The 26,076-nt window shown below is 36.3% G+C and overlaps 2 protein-coding genes across 14 annotated transcripts in view; one reads left to right on the forward strand and one right to left on the reverse strand.

Moving 5' to 3' along the window:
* The first annotated feature begins 77 nt into the window (after nucleotides 1-77).
* Nucleotides 78-6,422, forward strand: TM9SF2 (transmembrane 9 superfamily protein member 2). 2 transcript variants are annotated; one of them, XM_066296420.1, is made up of 5 exons: nucleotides 78-202; nucleotides 350-543; nucleotides 1,079-1,647; nucleotides 2,124-2,430; nucleotides 2,961-6,422. In XM_066296420.1, the coding sequence occupies exons 2-5, from the start codon at nucleotides 418-420 to the stop codon at nucleotides 3,921-3,923; spliced, it is 1,965 nt and encodes a 654-aa protein (XP_066152517.1). In that variant the 5' UTR covers nucleotides 78-202; nucleotides 350-417; the 3' UTR covers nucleotides 3,924-6,422. The 2 variants fall into 2 exon arrangements, with proteins under 2 accessions (XP_066152517.1, XP_066152516.1); XM_066296419.1 differs by having other exon boundaries at nucleotides 128-279.
* Nucleotides 6,423-7,414: 992 nt separating this feature from the next.
* The window catches only part of Sarm (sterile alpha and armadillo motif), a 79,248-nt gene continuing 60,586 nt past the window's right edge, over nucleotides 7,415-26,076 (reverse strand). For 9 of the 12 annotated variants that reach the window (XM_066296413.1, XM_066296409.1, XM_066296410.1 and 6 more), the window contains 7 exons: nucleotides 21,620-21,787; nucleotides 15,260-15,505; nucleotides 13,819-15,125; nucleotides 12,687-13,218; nucleotides 12,462-12,628; nucleotides 9,173-9,427; nucleotides 7,415-8,687 (listed from right to left, as the gene is read on the reverse strand). In XM_066296413.1, coding sequence (XP_066152510.1) covers nucleotides 9,220-9,427; nucleotides 12,462-12,628; nucleotides 12,687-13,218; nucleotides 13,819-15,125; nucleotides 15,260-15,505; nucleotides 21,620-21,787 — 2,628 coding nt within the window. In that variant the 3' untranslated portion in view covers nucleotides 7,415-8,687; nucleotides 9,173-9,219. Of the gene's footprint in view, nucleotides 8,688-9,172; nucleotides 9,428-10,299; nucleotides 10,428-10,658; nucleotides 10,788-12,461; nucleotides 12,629-12,686; nucleotides 13,219-13,818; nucleotides 15,126-15,259; nucleotides 15,506-21,619; nucleotides 21,788-26,076 lie in introns of those variants that run through there. The other 3 variants (XM_066296407.1, XR_010733386.1, XM_066296415.1) reach the window with 3 other exon arrangements.

Here is a 26,076-nt window from a genome sequence, read left to right on the forward strand (position 1 = left end):
CATCTTAAAAAAACCACCTGTGTCGAAAAAGAAACTATAAATACCGGGTTTTTCTCCTGCATTAAAATATCCATCAAGTCATGTGTCAATCGTGCCACTAAGTTAATTAAAGACAAACTGTCAAACTTTGACATTTTTCCAGTGACATTTAACCTAACCGCAATTTTGTCTTCAAATAAGCGAAATAAAGGTTTAATAAAAGGTACAACTGAAATTTGCAATTTTACTAGTAGTTATAAGTTGTTTTATCATATTTGATAACACTTTTATCAATAGAAGGTGACGTTTTCCGATATACGTGGTAAATATAAGGTGCTTACCCTCTATACGTTTTTCTTATGCACCCTAGGAGGAAGTGAAGTGCTACGTTGTGTATGTGGCGAATTCCTATCATCAGCAGACATTCACGCCCTAATAATGTGGAGCAGGAACAGCCTTATAGGACTAATTTTACTTCAAGTTATTTGCATTGAGGGCTTTTATTTGCCAGGATTGGCTCCTGTGAACTATTGTAAAAAAGAAGATGAGCAACCAACATGCAAAGTAAGTTTGTATCAGTAGTCTATCTCTTTATGTGACTACTATTTTGTAAAGAAAAGATCTTGCTGAAGCTTGACAGCTGAGTTCTGCTGCTCAATGTTAAATCTAATAGACTTTTTTTAGAAGATTAGTAGGGTTAAATTGGTCAAAATTATACTGAGTGTTCATTTACTTTAAATGGACTAATCTGCTGGAGAAGAACTTTATAATAAGTGAAGCATAGTTTTAAAACAATTACTTATAAAATGTTAACAATGCCAATCAAAAGTTGTGCTTTTAAGATAAATGGATATTTTGGAGGATATTGACAAACTATTTGTTAATTCCAAAGGCCACAGGTCTCAGAAGAGGATACTTCACCTAGTCTGCAAAAATACTTATTTTGATTTTCTAAATTAGAAATCATTTGCAGACTACTTAAGCTTCTTCATAAAATTAACCATTTGATCATTACTGCCTCCTAAAACTGATTTTTTCTAAACCAACAATCCAGTAAAAATATGCATAAAAGTGCCTAAATCTACTGTTCATTTTTCAGTCTGAAGTAAAGCTCTATGTAAATCGCCTCAATACAGAAGAATCAGTAATACCATATGAGTATAGTCACTTTGATTTCTGTATGCCAAATGAAGAGTTAAAATCGCCAGTGGAAAACTTGGGCCAAGTAGTTTTTGGTGAACGAATCCGCCCTTCTCCATACGAAATTGAGTTTATGAAAAACCAGTCATGTCAGCAAGTATGCAAGAAAGTGTATGATGGTAATAAAAAAGAAGATAATATGCTATTGGCAACATTAAGAAAGGGCATTAGTTTAAATTACAAGCATCACTGGATTGTTGATAACATGCCAGTAACTAGCTGCTTAGACACCAAAGATAATAGAATGTATTGTTCCACTGGTTTCTCGATGGGATGTTACACAAGGAACAAGCGCACGACTTGCATACCAGAAATTGGGGCTACTGATGCATACTACATTTTTAATCATGTAGATTTGATTATCACTTATCATTCTGGAGCTCAAGAGGAATGGGGCAATAAGATTGGAAACAATGGAGGACGAATTATATCAGCTAAGGTGGTACCCAAAAGCATTGATCACAGATCGTAAGTGCAATTATAATTGTCATTTAATTACAGTTATTTATTTTTTTAACTATTATGAATTCTGAATAATCCAATGTAGAAAGAGAGTGGCAAAATATTACTACACATGAATTTCCAAGTAATTTGTTAAATTATTGGTCTGTAAAAGGACGTTTCCCGCTATGAATTATGGTGGGAGTTAATAGATTGCCTGCAATTTGTGAAAATTCCAACCATTGGTTATTACATTCAGTCATATATTAAATCATCTATATAAAAATTTAGGATACTGTAAAAAAATGTGTTTTGTCTTTGATTGTAGTGAGTGTCAACAGTCATCAATGTTTAAATATTTCTGTAAAATTTTCAGTTTGTTTGCCTAACTCATAGAGTCCTATCGGGTGAAACGTTATTACACTTTACTATGTAAAACTTTACTAGTTATAAAAAACTAGTTTGAGGAGACAGGATATCATTTCTTAATTTAAATTTTTCAGTGACCCTTGTAACTCTCACAACAACAACCCATTGAGTCTTCCACCCAAGCCGTTGGAAAAGAATGAAAAATTTGAAATTTCATACACATATACTGTATATTTCATTAAAAACAACTCTGTAAAATGGTCGTCCAGATGGGACTATATTCTAGAATCCATGCCTTACACAAATATACAGTGGTTCAGTATATTGAATTCTTTGGTAATCGTCCTGTTTTTGTCGGGGATGGTGGCGATGATTTTGTTAAGGACCCTGTACAAGGATATAGCCAGATATAATCAGATTGATAATGGTGAAGATGCTCAAGTGAGTAAATTCTGTTTTGTCCATTTATGTAATTAACAGGGTCTTACTTAGATATGTCCCTATGAACTATATAATCCACCTGGGGTTTTTTCTTATTTCTCCCTTTTATCCTCTATCCATTAGGTACTCTGCAATAATATACTTTTGTTGGCAATGGCTGGTTTTGCCTTTGACAATAAAATATAGGTATGGTCTATAATTTATTAATCATTCTTGAACCTGAGATTAGTTAGTAATCTACCTGATTACCGCCTTTAGATCTTCTGGGTCATCATTACATTTCACTTAAGTTTTTTTTTCAGCAGATCAAAGAGGATCATTTGAAAAACCATAGAATTTGTGAAGTTGGTTTGGCAGTTTTTTCTCATTTTTGCTATAGTTCTGAAAACTCATGTCCATCCAGTTCCTTTATTTTTTAGTAAAGCAGTCTGTTTCTATAGTTTGACATTTAAGGGATAAAACTTAAAATATCATTTTGAGCATTCTTAACAACTTCTAACACTTTTAAAAATTTTATTTTTTATTTTCAGGAGGAATTCGGCTGGAAATTGGTCCACGGAGACGTATTCCGGCCGCCACGCAAAGGAATGCTGCTTTCCGTGCTCTTGGGATCTGGAACCCAAGTATTTTGTATGACTTTAGTGACTCTAGCTTTCGCATGTTTAGGTTTTCTCAGCCCTGCTAACCGAGGAGCGCTAATGACTTGCGCAATGGTGTTATATGTGTTATTGGGATCTCCGGCAGGTTACATTTCAGCTCGAATTTACAAAAGTTTCGGCGGGGAAAAATGGAAGTCGAACGTACTACTTACGTCAATGTTGGCTCCGGGAATAGTCTTCGGTCTGTTTTTTATCATGAATTTGGTATTATGGGCCAAAGGGAGCTCGGCGGCTATTCCGTTCAGCACACTCGTTGGTCTCTTAGCTCTTTGGTTATTAGTTTCTGTGCCTTTAACATTCGTAGGTGCATTTGTCGGATTTAGAAAACGAGCAATCGAACATCCAGTCAGGACTAATCAGATACCCAGACTTATTCCTGAGCAGTCGGTCTATACTCAGCCCCTACCAGGAATAATCATGGGAGGAGTTTTACCGTTCGGATGTATCTTCATTCAACTATTTTTTATCCTGAACTCCATCTGGTCTTCTCAAATGTACTACATGTTCGGATTTCTCTTTCTAGTCTTTATCATTTTAGTAATCACCTGCGCAGAAACCACAGTGTTGTTGTGCTACTTCCATCTCTGTGCCGAAGACTATCACTGGTGGTGGCGTTCGTATCTCACTTCAGGGTTTACAGCTGTTTATCTGTTCCTGTATTGTTGTCATTATTTCTTTACCAAATTGCAAATTGAGGACGCCGCGTCGGCCTTTTTGTACTTCGGTTATACGCTGATAATGGTGTTTTTGTTTAATTTGCTGACCGGCGCAATTGGTTTCTTTGCCTGCTTTTGGTTCATCAGAAAAATCTACAGTGTGGTTAAGGTGGATTAGGAAGATTTTGTGATAGATGGTGAAACAGATTCTGTATTATTTTCTTGATTTAGTCGGCCTGATAGACATAATAAAAGTTGTGTTAACAGATGTTGTCTTGTACAGGATAAGTTTTTTTTAGCAATGTCACTAATGGGGAGTGATAAGCTTTTCCTTAACAGGTGCGTCAATCATATTCTACTCGAAAGCGCTATAGAAAGGTTTGCATTCATTTGCGTGAATGATCTCTAAGTCAAAATTTAATTTGTACCTTTTTAATATGTAAATAAATTGCGTAATCTCAAAAAGACATGTATAAGGGTGTCTGAGGTCTCGCACATATTCTCACTGTTTAAGCGATGCTTTACCGCACGACGCCTTTTAAATCGCAGCCTGAAAGATATTCAAGTGATAGATTCGAAACCTACGTGTCCATGTTGCCCCGATACACCTCTGGATAAAACATCTATTATGACTTCATTTTTGAGCGGAATTGTTGAATAAAGTATCGCTTGAGCAGTGCCAATATGAACAAGGATTAAAGGTTGTATTAAATATTGGGCGAGTGGAGTGTCTGGATCCTTGCGAATTTTATTTGACGTATTTTTTGCATCGACGCATATGCAATATGTATCAGTGCATGAATAAGCGTTTTATAAATACTGTTACTTATGTGGGTCCAGAGGAAAAAATCGCAAGGGGTTAAGTGATAAACGAGTTGTAGGGGTGCATGAACTGTCGGCATTACTCATAATGTGGGTATCATAAAATTCGTGGATTAAATACATTGTCTCCCTACTACGGCAGATACATAATATTCTGTTCGAAATAACCTACTTTTAATTTTATTATGTTGTAATTGTTGAAAAAACGGCTAACAATCTTCTCGTCGATGTTTAGTACATCGATGTTATGTTTCTTGAAAGTAAATAAACAAAATGAAAAGCCTGATTTGGCAACATCTTGTTAATTTATTATATTCAGAAACCATTGGTCTTATTAATCTCTTATTATTGAACGTCATGCACACATACACCAATGTTATTGGGATGCAATGGTGGAGGATGACCTGTGGTTTTTCTGATTGTCGCCTACTATATTTCTGTAAAATCAGTCAGCATCAGTAAAAAATTATTTATTTAGAGTTTCATCATTTTTTAATATTTTTATGAACATGAATCACTGAGAAAACTGGAGTCTTCGTGGACAATCAATTTTTGGTAACAACTCGGGAACTACTGTATTCTTTTAAGGTAAACACGTAAATCTGTTGAAAATTCTATGGCACGTTTGAATAGAAGAGGCACTTACTGCCAACGAAAATGACAAATAGAATTACGGGGATCGTATTTCGTTATTTGTCGAACTTTATAAATGCAGTAGAAATTTCTCGATAAGGAAATTGGTCATTGGTCCCCAAAAATATTTGAAAATTTATGCAGACAAACGCTAAGCAGGTGTAAACTAACTATTACTTCACAGATAAAATTAAAGCTGTAATAACATAATCATATTATTGTAATATATTCATATTTTCCATTCACGTTAAAATACTCCTATTATGAACCCTATTTACGGCGGCAGTTAATACATAGCACGCTAGCGGCTGGGAGCCCACATTGACATTGCGTTTACTAAGATAAGAAGAGGACGAGTGTTCACAAAAACACAAAGGCTTTAAATTACGTGCTATCTCGGTCAATAGCCCTCCAGTCGAGCCATCTGTGACCGTAAACACCTCAAGTTTTTACAACAATTTTTAGTTTAACGTTAATCTTCTATATATGTATTGTATTTGGAGAGTGCGAGTTTAGTGCATAAATCGGCCTGTTTTATATGTCTTCGGCAAAGACCAGCGAAGTGCGCTGGGAGGTTAGAGATTGAAGTGGGCGGAACCACTCCAGATCCAGTTACCAGACCTCCCACTGTTTCGGAACATTTACTTATTTATAAATTATTGTACATTTTTCTATTATCACGTAACTTAAGTAAGTCATTAGAGAATGTGTAATTTGAAGTCATAACATTTATTAATGATTATTTGGCGGATCCAAGGGTAAACCGACGACGCCGGCTATACACTCGAGGTCAATTGGTGAATAACATCGAACGATTCATTTATGGTTTCGAACGATATCGGAAAATAAATAAATGATTAGTGTAGGTAAAGCACATAAGGAATTTCGATTTTAACGCACAGGATAATTCTGTTTAATTTTTTAAAAAATTATTTACATTCATAATCTTTGCTCTGATATTTTTAAAATTTTCATCGTTAGGAAGGCAGTGAAATTCACACTAGTTTAAACTTCGAAATGGAGATGCCGGTCGACCTGATTCCACCCATTTGGTTGGTCTTTGTCGGTGACATATGAGAACTTATGCGATGTTGCTCCCACTTGCATAATTCCTGTGTTCCACCTTCAACTGGCGATACCTATATATATGTATATTTAATTATCTTCATGCAAGAGCACGCTGATATATTTACAACAATAAATGTTTTTATTATTCTTTTTATTTCGACCTTTTTATCTGAAAATTATTTACAGGAATGCTCTCTTGTATACAGTGACTCTCTAAAATATTCGGACACTTACACTTACAATTTTCTTTTGTATATAATGATAATAAAAATAAACAATTCGGAAACGGGATTTTAATATAGGTTTGGTATTAGCTTTTGCTTACGAACAATGCAAAAATATATTTAATATCAATTAACAATAATAAAAAATGAAAAAAAAATTTAAATAACAACACATTTTTGGTATAACAAAAAATTTCGAACACGTTAACGAGAAATAAACAAGTGAGGAAGAAATATTAATATTTTGTATGTCCTCCTTGATAATACTTAAAACTCCCTTAAATTCCCACATCAGTGGCACTTTTTAACAAATTATATTTTTTAGGTGTTTAAATAAATCATTTTAACCATTGTTCCTTTCAAAGAACACTAATTTCTCAGCTTCTTTGGCCGAAATGCAGCCCCAGGTTATCACTGATCCACCACCGTGTTTCACCGTAGGACGTAAATTCCTTGTTTTCAGTTCTTTGGTCTCCTCCATATCATTTGTGGAGCATCGGACCCAAATATATTGAATTTTGGCTCATAGCCAAGAATTACACCCTTCCAATTGTTTTTCGGTTTTAAAATCATCTCCGATACAAATTCATTAGGTCTTATGCATCTTCGTATAGTTCCTGGAGATACTTTTTTATTAGTTTGATTTTCCAGAGCTATTTTCAGTTTAAGGGCATTAATTATGTGATTTTTGTATTGATTGTCTAAAACTATATTTTTCTTCAGGTTAGACAGTTGTGGTCTTTAAATTTTTACGAAAGATAACGTAACTCAGGTAACTCATATTATCATTATTTATTCGAAGGAAGCAGTGGTACAACTTTTTTCTTAAAAACTGTCCAGTGATGCACAAGTAGGAACGCGTGCAGGTTTTTCAGCCGAAGAATTTGAGAATGGAACACGAATAAATGAAAAGTCCCCTGTCTTGATTTTAATAAACTATATTTTGAAATGTAACATAAAATAGAAAAACGATGTAAATCCTATTTACTTATAGCTTAAAGAATAAAATGTTAAATTATAAAACAACACCATTAAAACGGTTACGACAAAAGTAATCTTACACGAAATGATGTCAATTCTAATTTATTTTCAATAACTTAACAAGTTTAGGATACAATTACAAATAACAAAGAATGTAAAAGACAATTTTATGTATTAAAAAAATCAAAAGACGCACAATATAAATAAAATTCAATTATTGAAAATAAAAGAGAGATAATTATATAATAATTTTAGGTTCCTTATTCAATTAACGGGGGCAAGCTTTGGTTCTTCGCTTACTTTGAATTTGATAAATCGGTTGGGACTAAAACTATATAATTTATGTTAAAACACATTGAAATTGATAAACGTAGTTGTCAAATGTATTTACATATTAAAATGCCTTTGTGGGCGTTTCATACAACTACACCTATACTGAAAATACTTTTCTTTTCTTTGTTTATTAAGGCTTGCAAGTTGTAAGAACTCGCACATATTTTAAGGCTCTTTGAAATCACACGTTTTGGTAGCTATACTTAGGCTGTATAAAAAGCACGCAAATTTGTACTAAGTAATTTAGTTGCCATTGATGGTAAAACTAACGAATTATCACTTGCTTTTAAAATACATGGCAAAGACAGTAACAAAACACGACATTCGCCGAATAACAAACAATCAAGAAAAATTAAAACTACCGTATATAACAAAAATACAGTTTCAAAGGGTTAGGCTGCCATAATGTAGGTACTATTTTCGAATTAGAGATCGAACTTTGTTAACACACCTATCCATAAAGTTTCTTTTCCTTTTTGACTCGCTGGAATTACTATTAATTGAACGTATTTCCAGTTCACAATTTTCACTATCCAAAATATCATTAGCGCTATGAGCTTTCACTAGATTGGTGTGTGTGTCAGTCTGTTTGCCACTAAGAGAAACTAAGTCGAAATCGTTACAGCTTTCCGCTGCATCGGACGGATTTGATACCTCTTCATCAATTTCCACAACTGCTAGTTTCGTTTCTGAGTCTAAAAGTCCGTCTAAACTACGAGATCTATTGGGAGCGCCTGAAACGGTGGTTGAGGCGAGAGTTGAAATTGGGGTATTGGAGCCCCTTCGGGACGGGTACTGGGGAGGCAGGCATCTGTTCGATTTCGGGTTCATAATCCAATTTCGGGAGGGACTTCCTGCCTTGAAGTACCTGGAATTAGGAACTGAAATGTTACAAATTAGAATTCAAGTCGATTTGTAGTTAACAGCAAATAAAAGCGACTAAAAGTGAACTAAATTTTTTACCGTTTCTTCGTGAAGCATTTTTGATGTTTCATCGGTTCTTCCTTTACAATACTCTGATATTTTAGAACTGTTAATATTGAAAACTTTGAAAGTTACTTTCAATGTTATCAATTACGACTTCTTAAGTAGTAATCTTTTGGAAATTCTGTAGAGCTTACGTAAAGTCAATTTGAAGAAGAAAAATCCTCCTATTTTGATCATAATTTATCACCTGTCCAGCAATCTATATACGAACTCTAAACAGAGGAAGTCTCATAGAGTCTAATTTGATTAATGCATCAGTAACATTATTTTTATATATTGTTCCCACTTATCCGAATCGAACACCCGTTTTCCCTCTATTAATTTTATTATTACTGAATGATTTCAGCTTTCATGGCAGTTAAACGAAATTCACACTTACCTTGGCAAAGGGGTGGGTGCATTAACCGAGGCTGGGGGACCATCTAGTCAATCTCGAAGTCCCGAATTCCCGTTCATCTCCTTATCCGAGCCCTTTCCGCTTCCAGAATCATTGCTGTGCATTCTCTGGTAGCTTGGTGGCTGCCTTACCAGATTAGGGTTGGAGGGGGTGCCAGGAGTCATGTCTCCCTTATTCAGGCCAACTCTAATGAGACTTCCTTCGCTGCTTCGGGCTTTTAGTTCACCTAGCATGAACCTGAAAGCAGAAAATATGGATTTGGTCCAATTGGAATTGAATGCGAAGAAGCAAAATATGAAATCGAAGCAGAAATATTTTCATTCAAAAAAGATACCGGTTTTCTCGTGTGAAAATTCAAGAAAATACTTCAGCTTGTTGTGATCGTCCAAATTTTGGTGAGTAGTATATTTTGACTACAACATGATAATTTTTATGCATTCATTTTTCGCTTATGTCAGGAAAGGGGTGTCTTTTAGTGTTAGTTAAGGCATAGAAAAAATCATATTTCACTTCTGCCTAAAACCAAAAGTCACCATACGTGGACATGACACATTATGTGTGAAATATCTGTTAATCCCTTGCATAATGTGAACCTTCATTGGTTCGGGTTAGTCACCACAATTTGGTGAGTTGATTTAATGAAGCTGGATTCGACTCTTATAAATCTAATATTAATTGTCAAAAAGTGTCTTTAATAATATGTTAGGCCCACAAAAAAGCTGTTAGACACAACAAATATTAATATGTGTATTATAATATCAAATGCAGTTATATTAGGTAGGAGATGCGTTAGTTGACGACCACAGTTAGAAGTATACGAATAAATTCTAGCCACTTTCATACCAGTCACAAATTATGTACGATTCAAAGATATTTTTGACAAGAACACAAACATATTTATCCCTTGACACAGTATTACAGGTGCATTTTGGAATGACGGTGATAACTGAATAAAGTCTTACCTCAACCGGTATTTGTGCAGCATGCAAGAATAGATTGTGTGAGATTTGCTTTGGAAGTTGCTATAGCACATATGGCTCCCTGTTTGTTTTTTTGGCATAATGAGGTGTTTTTTTTAAAACATTTTTCAAGCAATCATGTGTACTCACTTTTAACTGAGCGACGAAATATTGTGTTATCGATTTGTTAATTAACTAATGAACGTACGGCTTTCATGCCATTTTTGTGCAATTGTATGGTGAATCAATATCTCCTTTTCAGATTTCGTCGAATTCTTCTACAAAATTGAAACAGGCGGTATTAAACGCGAATTATTACGTTTTGCTAGTAAAGAAAAATAATCGATTCGATGGAAAAAAATCGAATTCATCAGTAGGTATTTGAGATGAAAAAAAGTCTCTGTATTTTATCGTTTCATTATAATTTTTTGTCGCACGTTTTTATCGAGAAATTCTCGCCCGCCTCATTAAATTCCGTTTTCTACATTCGAAGCAACGTTACTCTGTCATCACCAAAAATCCTCTATTTCCAAATCCTTTGTAACATGCAATAATTTTTTAATACATATTAAACAATATCTCTATTAAGATTTATTAGGCAAGTTTCACTGCTTGTTAGGGTTGTGCCATTCAGAAACCTGGAAATTACCACAGAAGAAACATCAATTAGCAAATCGCATACTACTGCTTGGAGTTTGTTGTTACACTCTTAGATTTACTACAATTTAATGTTGCTGGAAAGAGTACAAAAATGTTATTTACAATTTTTGTGCGTTTTGTAAGTAGCGTTTTTTCGTCTAAGTTCAAGTGTTTAACAAAAAATAAAACCATTTCGATGCGCGTAAACGCAGAAATCTGAGCAAATACTAAATAGCCAATCCCAGTTCTCAACAGCTTTCCAGTTCTTTTAAAAATTTACCAAAACTTCTTCGCGAAATCCAGGGGTTGTTCAAAAATAACGTATAAAATTCTCAATTTTGACGTGTCACATGTAAAATTGATTTTTGCTGGATGAACAAATATCTCAAGAAGTTTAAGATTTGTTTAGGATCTGGAGAATTTTTTAATAACCATATTGGATGAGTCTCTGGCGCAGCATTGGCAAATATCTGTTATAGCGTTAGAGTTAGTGAAAAAGCATATTGCTAAGCTATAGAAAAATATACCAAGTGGGTACCTCTATATCGTGGAAACTTTGGAAACTCCTCTATGTACATTTTCAGAAAAATCGTAATATGACACTCCTAAAAGATTTTAGAGATATAGAAGCAAATATTCTGAGCAAAGAATTGATTAATAGCATATGCGGAGAATACCACTGGTGCCCGTTCGACGTTCAACCCTTAATTAGGCAATTTTGTCAGAGCACAGAACTGGTACTGTGCTAATTTGCTTCGAGCGACCATACATACAGTGTGACCCATTTGTTTTGGGGTCAGTTTGTAAAAAGTTTATTGATTGTGCGATTTAGCCCGGATTTTTTTAATTTTTATTATAGAGCTTGATAAGTTGCACATTTTCGTTATCAACTTCGTTAAAATCGTTATTACTTAAAATTTTTCGATCAAATTTTGTACAGGCTCGTTTTGAGGGGTCGTCAATCCAATGGCGTGCCCGGATTTTTTCTAAAAAAATCGCTAATATGATTTATTAAAATTTTACTCCTAGAAACTTTTTACAGACCGACCCCAAAACAAACGGGTTAGCACTGTGCATGCCAAATTCAGAGTATGGGTTCACCTCAAATATGTGAGATTTTAACTTGGTACTGTCAATATTGTGCGCGAAAGTTTCGAACTCTGAAAGATTGAATTAGCATCTGTTAACATGATACTCAATTGTATCCGAGTAGAAAACGGGAACCCGAGGACGAGAAAAGATCCTCAATGCTACAAAAATTCGCATTTAGTGCGCACTAGCGCGGGTGTCCGAATACGCTATAAAAGATTTAAGCATTAAACTGAAGTATATCACATAGGTTTCACTTTCACTCATCAAACGATTAAAAATGAGTTTTCTCCACTTGAAATGTAAATATTTTGAACGGATAATAGCTGATTTGTCATCGACTGTGGCAAAGTAAAATACTGATAAATTTCGATGATATTACGTGTGTCATTACAGTTTAAAAAAAGATTAGCCCTGGTATAGAAAATACGAATTTTACGCATTAATTTCCAACAACCCTGTGTCTTGACCACCTTGCGATCGGTCTAAACCCACTACACTTAGCGTTAAATCCGATTAGCAACTATTCTATTAAAAAAATTCTAGAAAATGCAGCATAAATGGAAACTTAGAAATGTACATACCTCTCAAGTTTGTCCACACAAGCATCTTGATAATCGTGAATCCACCGTACAGCATTGAAATGGCACACTTGTCGCATATCTTCGGGAAGTTCATCCGGTTCGGGGAATGTAAAATTGTCAATGATAGGGATTATGTTACAGTTTGCAGATAGAGCTGCCACTATCTCCTGAAATAGTTTACCACCATAAGTAAACCCGATGAAATAAACCACAGCTGAAACTTACCCTATGTACCCAGTCTTTTTTCTCGTGGTCGTGCTTGCACCTCTCCAAAGCAAACGGCGTCAACACCAGCAAAAAATGTTTAGCCTTATGGATGCTCTGCAGTAAATTGTTGTCAAATTTGCCCGCTTCCAGTCTCTCCACATCAATGAACACACTAAAACCTCGCAGCTGCAGGTGAACCTTCAGCAAACTAGCCAGTTGCGAACCATTTGATCGCCTGTAGCTGACGAAGACGTCAAGGGACTTGTCCGGGCTCTCATCATTCATTTCGCTGCTTATCCTGTTCTCTAGCTGCCTGATTCCCTCCATTATTCTAAACCTGTGGATGGAATTTTTGATGCCGCACTCGTGCAATAGTTGGTCTTCGGAGATGTTCCTCAAGGCGTCTTTGGTTTCCACTCCGGCATTCAAGACGCTGTAGGTGTACGTGGAAAATTCAGGGCCCAGCGATTGAAGGAAGTTGTTGATGTTGGCCGTGTCTCGGGACGTGTAATCAGCCATTCGTTTTAGTTTCTGTAGTTCTCTGGTAAATCTGAAAGGAAAGTAAAGAGAAACTTAGGGTGGACATTATTAGTGGACAATTAGGAGTGCGAATGAAGGGCAACTTTGTGCGCTTGGTCAAAGAGGACATTGCGGAGTAACGAAAAAATGCGACAAGGAGGTTCTTCATACCTCCCGGTGTCTTCCTGAACTATATTGTTTTCTATGAACTAACCTGAAGTGACCGTTCAAAGTATTTTACGCAGAATATAAAAAAAGTCCCACAAAAAATAAAGAAGTGTTTTTCGCCATTCGTATCTACCGTATTTCTTGAATTTGAAATTGATAATAAAGGCAAATATTGCGGACATTATTCTCGACATTTCCCTTTTTCGAGTTTTTCATCCATCTCAGATACTAAGAGAAGCGGTCTTTAGCCTAAATATTTTTTTAATACTATATATCTGAAAAGCAGTTACGTACTATTTCTTGAAAGTATCGGTTTTAAATTACTCTAATTATTCTTATGTTTTTCGATGGCATTTTTAGTAGTAAGATGAATTTACGATGCGCTAAAACGCGTAGGTATATTTAATAGTTGACCCTAGAGCACGGGTACGGCTTAAGCTTACGATAGTATTTTCCTACTTACCTTTTCCTTTTAATTCCATTTGTCAGTCCAATGTCCTCTCTCAAATTATCCTCGGTAAGTTGCAGCAACAGATCCCCGTCCACTCTGCTTTCCACGAAACTAGGTGCGATTTCTAAAAATCCGATTTGCTTCACCCACTCTTCCACGTCTTCACACGACCACAATGGTACTTGCTGGCTGAGTTTATGCGGCACCTCTTCCCCTATTAACCTCAAGGCCTGTGCTGCATATTTGGAGGCAACAGCGTTGGGGCAGCTTGCCACTTTCTTTAAAGCCTCTGTCGCTCCGATTTCTTGGAAAATATTCGTATTGCCTTGTTGTTTCTTGATTCCCGCCTCCATGCAAAAATGGAAAGCTGCTAAATTCCTCGCTTCTTCTCGTTTTGAGCTTAGGACTGGTACTAAATGCTTTAGCCAGGTTTTGCTTTGTCCGTGAGCATGGGCGAGATTGGATTTGGCGAATTCCGAAGGGTTGTGCGTAGTAACGAAAGGCTCCACTAAATCTAACGTGCCGGACTGGATTACTTCAGATTCGATTTCGGCGTTAGCTACTAGAACTGTTATGGCCAAGCAGGCATAATACTTGATATTGTCATCGTTATGGAAAGCCAGTGGAAACAGCCACATGGGTACTTTGCGTTTAATCATAGCTTCCTGATTTTCAGCCCCACCGTACAGACTTAAATTGGCCAGAGCTCCGGCACAGTGACGCAGAGTCTCAACGTCGCTTTTTCGACATTCGAACAGCAGAGCATCCAATCCTCCTAATCTAACCACGTCGCTACAAGTTTCTTCACTGTGCTTGAACAGATGTTCGAGAATTCCAGTCCCCACTCTTGAATGTTCTACAGAATTCGTATGTTTCGTGCAGTAACAGGCAACATTTACTACTTTGTCCAAACCGTTCTCTACCACGTGTCCACGATTTTCAGTTGTAAGGCACTGTTCCAGAAGTTTTGCACTATTAAACTGCAAATCTTCTTCAGACTTCGTGCAGTTATTCATAAGGATGTCCAGACCCCCGCATTTCCTTAGGGTGTTGCATAAAGAGTATCCTAATTCGTGGCCGAACGTCGGCACTGCCCATGCTTTACGGACAACGTCGTTCATTTTGCTGAGGATTTGAGGGATTTTGCCAATTTGTTCTTGCTTCTGGATGTATTTAATTGAGTTATCCAGATAAGCGGTATATTTATCTATTGCCCTCTGTATGTCGCTGTGCTGGGACGATGCCGAGAGCTGATCTAGGTCATCGAATGAGGTGGAGAGAAGTTGTTCTTCTGGATTGCCATTCATCAGTCCGTGCAGCTGCAAAAGTAAACTTTTGTCAATTATTTAAACAACTAGATCGAACACGTTTTTGATTGGATTTTTATCGTCGATCGAACAAAAACGACGAAGTAAATAACCATTTTAGTCGTGTCTTGACTTTAAGTTCTCACCTGAGAAATCATCTTGGCATCCGAAGCTTTAATTAATCCTTTACTAGTAGTGATGGTCTCCCTGGTCGAAGATCGATTGTGCTCCTTGTTGTAAACTCCACCAGCTGTTACTTTTTGAAGTCGCTCTTGAGATTCTGTGGCAGATTGTTCAGTGCTAAAAGTCTCGCTCTTCAGTGTCATGTTAGTATGAGCTAAATTTTTGGATTCCTGCTGGCTTACATCTCCTGATGTTAGACTTCTAGCTTCCTAAAACAAAACGTAATTAAAAGGTATACTAAGCCAAGCAATTTCTCATGACGCTACTTAATGCAAAAATACGCTATTATTTACATACTTTACTCAATTGGAATTGTAAGTCTCTTTGTTAATGAGTTTCCATATTCAGTGATTGTCGTACATCGAATTAAACTTATCCATCATTTTGAAATAATTTTTGAGCCATCTTAAATCTCCTCTGTGTGTTCATCAGGTGTGACAATCAAACACGTCCTCGTTATGAGGCAAATCAAAGTGTATCTAAAGCACACATGATTTTGTGACTGTTCACATCCGTTTTTAGCAAAGAACGTTCCATCTACATAATCACTGTAGGTAGGTATATCAATGATCCTTTGACCCTAGCATCAGATGTAACTTTCATGATTGTGACGTAAAACTGGTGAATTTCCCATGAAACCTACCATATCTGACGCACCTTTAAGAACTTATTTTATGCATAGATACTTGTATTATTGTTAATATTGGACTGTTGCCCGCTGGCACAGTCCAATATTAGCACAACCATTTATCAGCGGATTCTGATATCACCTATTTTTTTACGTATTCTAGAAGCAACTAGGCGCTAGCTAATTCAATTTTTTTCGAAAATAATCAATTAATCGAACACCCATAAAATATATTAAAAGTTTATACTCGTGGATGTGGGCGAGTGTTTTAGTGCGGTGAGAATCTGTTTTACACAGCTTTATGGGAAACTCCTTAGAAATGAAACGCTTAAATGAATATTTACGTGTTTTGGTGTGGCCAAATGTATGTTTAACCTTGGAGGAGTGTTGATTTTGGAAATCAAAACCGGCACTGGATCTTCATTAAAATCCATACTTTTAAACGCCCCAGTCTTTACCGGCCATGGTGCGGACATGTTTGCACTCAAAGACATGAGGAAAGACGTTTCAATTCTTGAACACTCACAGTAAACCAAAACATTCACCGAATAATTATAGATCAGCCGCACTTAACTCAATAAAGTTAATTAGTTTCGTTCCTGACGATTTTATTAGCGATCGAGCACTCAACTGACTCAAAAATATTCGGGAGGAAATTTGTTTGGTCAAATCTGGATGAAAGCCAAATGCGTTGTCAACTAATGGATTTCACTGCATTTGCGTAACTTTTGTATTGGGGACTTTTGTTGTCACGTGCGAGCAATAAACATGTGAACCTAACGACAATACAGTGTGAACAATGCACATGCTTATTTGTAGAACAGAAATTGCTTTATTATTACTTACCAGAAGAAAGTTATTCTTGACCCATTAATTAAACAATAGACTAGAATATCTTGGATTTCGATGTTTATTACTTGCGACCAATGTGAGAATTCATAAAAAATATGTTATTTTTGGTGGGAGATTTTAGTTCTAAACATGTGCAAACTTTATCGGATCTGAGAAGATCTAATATTGAACGAAAGTATCAATAAGTAACAAATATAGAATATTTTATCACTAGACTCGAGATATGAAAGAAATTTGATGAAAATGAATGGAAGAGATTGTAATTATCAAGGTCCAGGTAGAGGACACCTTTTTCCCACGGTTTGTTAGAAAGATAATAATAGGCTGACAGGCCGCTAGGAGTGGGACCAACCGGTTTTTCATCATTAGCTCTTCCTATTTCAAGTTAGTTCAAGTTCATTATCGCTAATGACCGTCGCTTTTCTAATAAATAAGCCAAAATTCCCATTTGACTTAATCTCTCATTGTCGACACTTCTGAGAGAGACAGGTGTCCAAATGCGAAACACCACAAATCTATATTAATTTTTCTGTGCAGGTACGCCGTCAATTATTTTATACAAGTTCATACATGTCGGTACTTTATTGACGATAATAAATATTCATGAAGAACGCCGCCACGAAATGATTAATCTTAATATTACCATTGTGAAGGCTTGTGGCAAATAGAGGTGAACTACAGACATCATTGAATGAAGGGTCACCTTTTCTCATGAAAATCACGTAGCTACCTATAATACATAATGGGCATATTTCCGGGAAATGTGGGGAAGCGTGGCTAAAACAAGCGAAGCTTATGAGGTCATCGATTATTGAACGAACCTGAATTCTAGCTTTGATCCAGTTATACATGCCCCTCCTTGGCGAAAAAACTCGTATTCTTCCGGGAACATGTTGAATGCCCCTTGCAAGGTGATTCCCTCGTTTACTCAGCGATAAAAGCTCAACACCATTTCTGATTGTGTTAAAAGCAGCGAGTCGCATAACGTGTCAGATAACGACTAAGACTTTGTTATTGGCGTTGCTGTCGCGGAGCAACACTTAGCTATCGATTTTCCTAGCTACAGCTTTGTCCTATTTCTGGACTCTAGACAGAAATCCTGGTTCTGGAAAATTTTCTCCCACTTTTTTTGTACGTATAACTTGCGCACAATTTAACCATAATTAAGAATGTGGGTAATTATAGTACATAATTGGATGATAGTTCAAACGTTTATAATGTTTACACAGACGTTGTTGCTAAACACCTGATACTTACAATAGAATAATTAAATGGGAAGATGTAATTTAGAATTATCATTATGCAGAGAAAATTTCTCAAAAGTGAAAAATATTGGCTATTATATCAAAGGTTTCCAATAATCATCACACGGGTCACAGACGTTTTATTTACTATTTGACATCATTATCTTTAAGGTCAAAATAGTTTTGTGGCTTAACAAGTAGACAATTAAAACAATTATTTTAGTGCCTTTATTATTATTAATATTAGCAGCAAGACGCACCTACCTCAAAAAGAGCTTTCGGGTGTATGATACGGTGTTTGGTTGTGTGAGTGCGATCGATAGCAATAAGCCAGAGCTGGTTTAAGGGAGAATTATGACTTTCGTAAAAAAAACCACAGCAGTTTCTTGACAATGGCGAATGTAACTTTTAGTTAAGATGAAAAAAACCTTTGAAAGGTGGCGCCACTTACTGTCGAGTGGGCAAACGCGGCCGCGAGCGACACCTATTGCAAGGAGTGTTGACTAATTTTATTTGTGCCTATCTTTGTCCCAGGATTAATTTCCACAGATTGACGATGTAAGACGTATTTAATGATATTTAAGTTTTTAAGGAGCTTTGCCTATCTTCAGCAATGAAATGGCTCGAAAGGAGATCACTAAACCTGTTTTCAGAAACAAGAAAATTTCTCTTTCCGAGACGACTCGTACCCAATTTCGGCGGTTGTATCTGCCGTCCAAAATTGGGAAAAGGAATCGAAAAAAATAAAACAAACATTATTCAAATATCGCAGTTATGGCGTGGCAAACAACATGCAATAAAGACAAATCCTCTAAATCACTCCATGTTAGGCGTTATGTTGTCGGGTCAGGGCCACAACTTTATAAATGATTATGTATTCACCGCCTACACAACATAAGCCTTTGCTTATAGGCTAACAGGTATTTGCTTCAATTCACTGTTGCATCTAAACCCTTAGTGCATCGGTCTATTAAGTCGTAATTCATAGGAAGAAAAACGGTAAAAAAGCCATTATAGAAACTTCAATTTAATAGTTCCTCTGTGAATAGAATTTTAATACAAATTCCATTACCTAAATTACAATTAAGGTGCACTCTAAAGTTTCCCAGAATTACGTGTGCGTTTACTATTTGGTCCTTGACCTAAAGGAAGTATCTTCATTAATTAATGAAAAAAGTTTGCAGGGCCGTATTGAGGAGGAATACACTGCTAGTACCAGTTACAGCTAAAATGCGATTTTTTGCACATTCCGAACAATTTATTCTGAAGTCGATTAATTGGTGCGTGATGTAACTTGAAGTTTTTAGTCTTCTAACATAGAGACGATTTATTAACATTCTGGCTTTGTATCCGAAAGAAAGGAAGCATTTAGTCGTGAAAATAGGGTTTGCTATAGCGGCACCATATTGGGCATGCATAATTTTAACTACAATAGTTACAATGTAAAAATTAACCTTCACGTTAAAATATTTCGTTTATGACTAATGAATAGCCTTTGAATGTATTTATGACACGATCTTCTCAATGGCCATTGTAGCATTCAGTGCGTTAGAAACACTTAGAACTTGGAGGATTAGATTACTAAGAACTTTCTAAATTACTTTTTTTCGGATTCAGTTTCAAAGTTTAGGATCTTTTAAGGCGAATTCAGGTTAGTTCAGGTTGCGAGCCATAGATAGAGATAGGAAACGTCATCCCAAAATCCTCAAAATTCCTTTTGTTCAGAAGGGAAAAAACTAAACAAAGCTAAGTTCAATATAATTTAGAGTGAATCTCGAGGAATGCAATATCATAAGGTTAATTCTGGTTAGGCCGATACACGCCAAAAATGAGATTTTGAGCCAAAGTTGACGTTATATGTTATTCAAGTTTGAAGAGGGACAAATTTTAAACTCAATCGTAACGCTCTGAGATTAGGTCAATTTAGATTTAAAAAAAAATGGAAATGTTCCAGTAGAGTGGTTGAAGATGGAAGGAAACGGGATAGTATTGCATGGCAAAATAAGTTCAGAATCGTCCATTTCCATTTTTTTGAGTTTGCTGTAGTTTTTCCAGTTATTTTCCTCATGTGTACGCGTTCGTACAGTAATTGGTTGGATGGATTGTGTAGCGGATTATCGGGATGCCTTATCTTCGTAATCAGTCTTGATGCAATCTGTTCCGTTGTTTTTGCGTATTGTTTCGGGTTTTCCGTTACATTCGCCCTCAGCATGTATCCGTTGCGTAACAATAGTCTACAGATTGGTTTTTTGATATTTTTGTTTTGGGAAATGTAGTGAGGTTTAATGGTACAAATGACTAGTGGTGTCAATTGAATATGGCCGTATTTAGAAAAAATGTTGATAATTCTCGATAAATAAAATGTCATAGAACATAACTAAGATTGTCATATTGGAAAGCTAATTGTCGCTTTTTAAGGAATAATTGAGAAAACAAAAATGTCTCTGTGGATCTGTTTGAAGCGTGAAATTGCTCCTTTGAATGTCCAACTTGTGTCTAAATCTGCATCTGCTTCCACTTAAGGGATTCCATCTCTGGACATCCTCATCTTGGACACACTACAGAAACAACGGCTTACGATTGTTGGGAAGTATGACCTCGTCAATTTCTAGGGAAATCTGCATCTTCAAAGAACCTAGCTACCACTAGCGAATTACGAAAATACAAAAGCGGCAAAGGAGCGCCTGAGCTGCAAAATTTCGTGATCTTAGCTCAGCCGAACCTAATCTTACCTGTGCAAATCGATTTAGCAGATCAAATAAATACCACCAGCCGATACTTTCAGATCGCATAACAACTTTTCGAATTCGAAAATTGGCGGGAAACACGGTTAAAATATTTCTCTGGAGGAATTTGCACTGGGGCAGACCCGCTCTAACTGCGTATGTTTTAAAAAATTACAAATCATATGTACGAGCACGTATTGAGATGATGCCTCGGTCTAATGGGACAATAATAATTAACAAATCGTGATATTTCAATTTTTTTGTCAACACTATGATGTAAAGCGGACGATATTAATAAACCTGCGTCCTTGGCTTAAACGCCATATGAACAGATAACATTGTTAATGAAACATAATGACTGTAGTCTAATTTATTAGTTAATTATCAATGGTGAAACTATAGCCGTTTATTTCACCTCATAATATTCCGAATGATTTCAATTATACAGGGTGTCCGGAAAGGTCATGCCACAAATTCTAGGGGTTAAAATAACGCTAGTGCTTCATGGAAAAAAATACCCTAGCATCCTTCGTTACCAAGGCAACCGCTCTCAAAGCAAGAATTTAAAAAAGCATTTTTGCTGTAGCTTTCGAACAATTATAATGGCGACAATTAGAGTTCAATAACTCATAGTCGTGCTTATTTTCACGTTGTTTCATATGTCTTCCTTATACAGGGGAAGTCAAAATGTCTCATTTAAACTCGTTCATTTCTTTAGAGAGTTGCCAAAATAATTTTTTTGTAGCTTTATTTCAGCCTTCGTCATCATTCATGACATGACCTCTGCGGCCGCCCTGTATACTGTGATTTACGTAGAATTGTAGATGACTAAAATCTTTTATTAAATGTCCAATCCGAAAGTTTTACACTTACTTTTGCTTTGATTTGACGTTTTTCAGCAGAAATCCCGTCCATTTCCAATCGGGCTGTATGGGCAGCTGCAGCCTTCCTTTCCTCAAAGGTCATGTCTCCGGTTTGTAGCTTTTTAGATTGGGCCATGTTTGCGCTCTCCTTCTCGGCTGTGAGTCCATCTTGAATCACCTGAAGTTTATGATTCATTAGTCACAGACGACAAAGCCATTGGCTGGAAAATGTGGTCTGACCAGATCTTTCACGGAAACTATGGAGAAGAATTGTTCGCTAGTGATACCCATGACTCTTTGTTCGATATACTGATTGGTTTCAGGATTTATCCAGCTAAAATATAAGTTTAAAAATCCGACTCATGGATAGTTTATTTGGTTTTGCGAGATCACTCTCTTTCATTCACACATGCATTGGCGGATATGTCGGTTCGCTTCTGGGAATTCTACGTTAGGAACTTCCGATATTGCGGGATGAATTCACAAGTCAGTCGTCAAAATTTTTATGGGCAGATGGTAAAATTGAGTTGAAGAGAAACTGAAAAAGTACCGTAAAAATAACTTCCTAGGGAGTAATTTTCGTGTTGAGATGAGAAATTTTCGAGTTCTCAGGCTTGATGCCAACTTAGTGTTACATACATAGATCAAAACCTTTAAAAGTCTCCTTATGAATAAATTTCTACGACGATTTAGGTAATATAAGAATACAGTTTTTCTATCACAGGACCCGATCGAGATTTGAAAGACCTCTAATTTGAGGGGTCGTTTGACTGACGATTCAACATGAAAAGTTTGGCCATTTTATGCTACCGGTATCGTAAGCAACATTTAGAAAATAAATAAACGTCAAAAAATGGTATTTTTTGCCCGATTTAATGCTGCGTTTGAGTTCTTTAGAAACAACAACTTGTTGAAAACTTAAGGGTTAATTTAGAACCGCGCGGTATATCCCTCTAAAGCACTTTCCTAATTAGACATATTTAATGATTCCTATGTCAATTCGTGTTGGACAACGGGCCAAAGTGGAATTCCAAAGCGAAATCGCGAACTTTAATGCCATTTAACGTTGTCTGAAGGAAGTATTTCAAGCTACATCACAAAACTAAATTCCGGAGTCTGCAACAAATTCTCGGAATCGAAATAACAACAGTTTTATTTATTTACATATCTGTTTGGTTAAATTATTGAAATATCACTTGGAGATGTTAAAACGTGTTCGGATATCTTCACAAGTGCGCACCCAGTACGACAATACGGCCTTTTGTTATCGTCCCTGTTTTATTATGTGTGTGGTAACGTGTGAAACAGACGCAGATGGCGGTCGGCATCCATATTGCCGCTATTACCTCACCGAGTGCGCATTTCTTGGATGCCCGAATTCGCCATGTAAAATACTGCAAAATTCCAACTTCGGCTCGCATTACTTCGCCTTCCAAATTATTTTTACTTAGTGATCCTTATGAATTCACGTTGCTTACAGTGAATTCACAATGCTCTGCGATGTATTAAATAATGTATGTTCTCATAGAATTCTAATTTTTACATTATCAAAATTTTTGACTTGCATTTTTAGTAAAAAATCGTTTTTTTTGCCGTCAGTCGGGTAGTTAGGCGTGAGTCAGTCATTGCTTTCGTCATGGACTGTGAAACGTCATTCGATCCTTTAACATATTTTTGTTAATTTCGGACTCACATCTCACGACGAAAAAGGTCTTTTGTTTTTGTCTAATACTAACCAATCGGTGGTACCGCTCAAAATATTTAAGTATTTTACACAATTTAATTGTTTGCTTCTTACGCATTTAATTTTTTCTATCCTTTTATCTAGACCCTGAAACGTTAACAGGGGCGTTCGTAGGCGCCCTCAGTGAATGGTAATTGTTATTTTCAATTAGTTTTAACTGAGACTAATGTGCAATTCTGTCGCTCTAACAATTCCCACCGGGGTAAAATAAGTGAAAAGATGAATGCTCTGGAAAAGGATTCAAGAGATCTTTGAGTCACGCTAATGCTCAATTTGAGGTTTTATGGTACATATTTCTGCTGGGTTATCCTCCATCATAAATCGTATATATTCCGTTTCTCTCTTTACGTTTAGGTCTTTAGTGAATTTGCATTATTAAAAATAATTAATCGATTTTCTTTCATTAAATTTTGGTTTGGAAACTGCCAAACAATCAATTTTCACTCTATTTGAGGCTTGACTGCGAAACTTCTAGTTTGCTTCGCATCAAAGAAATTTACCCGGCTAATCCCCAAATGCGTTTTAGTAGATAAAAACCATCTCCAACCTCTTAATGCGCACAAGACTTTTTGGCATTTTTGAGCGTTGAGGTTTTCAGGACAGGTTCTACATAATATAAAAGCTTTTAAATGCGTCACATCGCAAACCATTTTTGGACATCTGCATCGCGTGGATCAGTTAAAAAAAGGAGTTGAGGCCTATAAAAGTTAGCAATCCTCTTTGTTGTCTCGAGTCCATATAAACAAAGCGCAGGTAAACCCCTTTTTGCGCGACATTTATTAATAGGACTAAATAAAGGTCGTAATAAAAATTTTGTCAGTGTTGTAAATTATTTTTGTGGGCAGAAGAGAAAAATTTAAGATATAAAACGTTTAGATTTTAGTGGGAGGACAAGATAAAAAATACGTATGGACTCTTGAAGATGCATGTGGTAATACGTACGAAATCTGAAATAATGGTTCTCATTGCCGGGGGACGTTGATTGACGCCCGGTTGGTCGTCAAGTTCGACTAGGCGGTGAGTAAATCCAAAAAAAGAATCTTGAGTCTTTGAAAATCTTGAGAGTCTTTGAGCATCTTGAGACCTTGAGAAGTTTTCCAGGCAAAAGTAAAAAAAAAATTCCTAGAGCACCAAGAGCTCGCAGAGCATTATCCTTAACAAAATTTAGTAAACATCGGCTGTAGCTTTATTTCTGATGGTTTAAATTACGATTTCGTGCATTTACCTACGTCAATTGGTTGTAATATATTCATCCATAAATATTTAGCTTGGCTCAATTTACACGATTTTCCAAAACACTTTTACTTTCAATTCTCTTTCTACCTGAATTTCTCGATTAAGCTGATATCTATAATTGTTGCATTGCCAACTCCCTGCTATTATGAATGAGCTAGTTACTTTAACGAGCAACCTTTTGCGAGAGCTTTTATTCAGTAATAATGACCAACATACTCTAATTTTACACAGCGGCGAAAGGCTAATTGGTTTTTTTTTTCAGTCCGGGTCATTCGTACAAACCCAAAACTACAACAAAGAAAAATGCATTGAAATGCCAGTAAAAATGGTAATAAATTGTTATTTATGTGGGTCAGGCGACAACCATGGCAATTCGTTTCATTACAGTTGGCACCACCAAGTTACGCAACGACTGGTGATATAGTACTGACAAAAGCAGTACTACTTTTATTACTCTAATAAATTACCATCGTGATTTCTTTTCAAATTAAAGGCTGTTTTGCTAAAATTGTGTCGAATCGTTTATGCTTCCTATAACCTTGGTGTTTAATGGCAACGGTAATTGTTCAATCCCATTGTTTGAAATTGCTCGAAACTACGAAAATAACCTCACTAATTGTATACTAGAATTTCAAGTAGGTCAATCGTGTGCATCTGTGGACCTATATTTAACTCCTTCTGAAGTCAGATGGAAACCATTGTTAAATATGACCTTGAAAGATTATGAAGTGCTGGTTTCGCATTTGATTAAGGTAAGAAGCAACCTTTTACTCAGTTGTGCCTTCCCTATTTTTCAATGAGAAGGAGGAGCGCACGTCAAAAGAGCATAGCGAAACTAAGCTGCAACAATCCAGAGGGGAAAACTTTTCAGAAGATACACAAAGCTTACTAGAAACATAAACCGCTTTGAACTCTTTTTTCACGTAACGTTAACAATCGATTTCGTGTAGCCCAACAGGAAATAGTTGCATGGAGCCAAATCTGGAGAGCGCGCGGGCCGCGGGATGTCACCTGTGAGATTAACCGCCCGGGAAAAGGTTCCCTCAAAACGCGCATTAGAAACTTTGAAGAGCAATATTCGTGACAGACCGGTAGCCACGCTGGAGAGCGTTGAGAGCCACTTTGGTGGACTTATCCAAGGATGCATCAAGTCGAATGGTCGACGCTTGTTAAGTGTTCTTTTTAAACCCGCTCAAGTGGATTTCCATGTTATTATAATTAATTAACGAAAAAATAGAAGTATATACCGAAAATGCTTTTTATCAATCTTTGAAAAAAAAAAGTTTCAATGCCGCACCCTTAATTTTTTGTAACTTGCTAGAACGGTGACGATACCCGCTTTTCTTCGAAATTCTCCTAAACCAAAATAACCTGATTGTTCACGATTTGCTAGTAATTCTACTAAAGTGAATTTAAATTTAAAAGAAAAATTTGACAGAAACCCGAATTGTATTTTTCACGATTTCATTGTTGTATTTATAAAATAC

The sequence above is a fragment of the Euwallacea fornicatus genome, chromosome 25 (assembly GCF_040115645.1).
Source record: "Euwallacea fornicatus isolate EFF26 chromosome 25, ASM4011564v1, whole genome shotgun sequence".
In the NCBI taxonomy this organism is placed as follows: domain Eukaryota; kingdom Metazoa; phylum Arthropoda; class Insecta; order Coleoptera; family Curculionidae; genus Euwallacea; species Euwallacea fornicatus.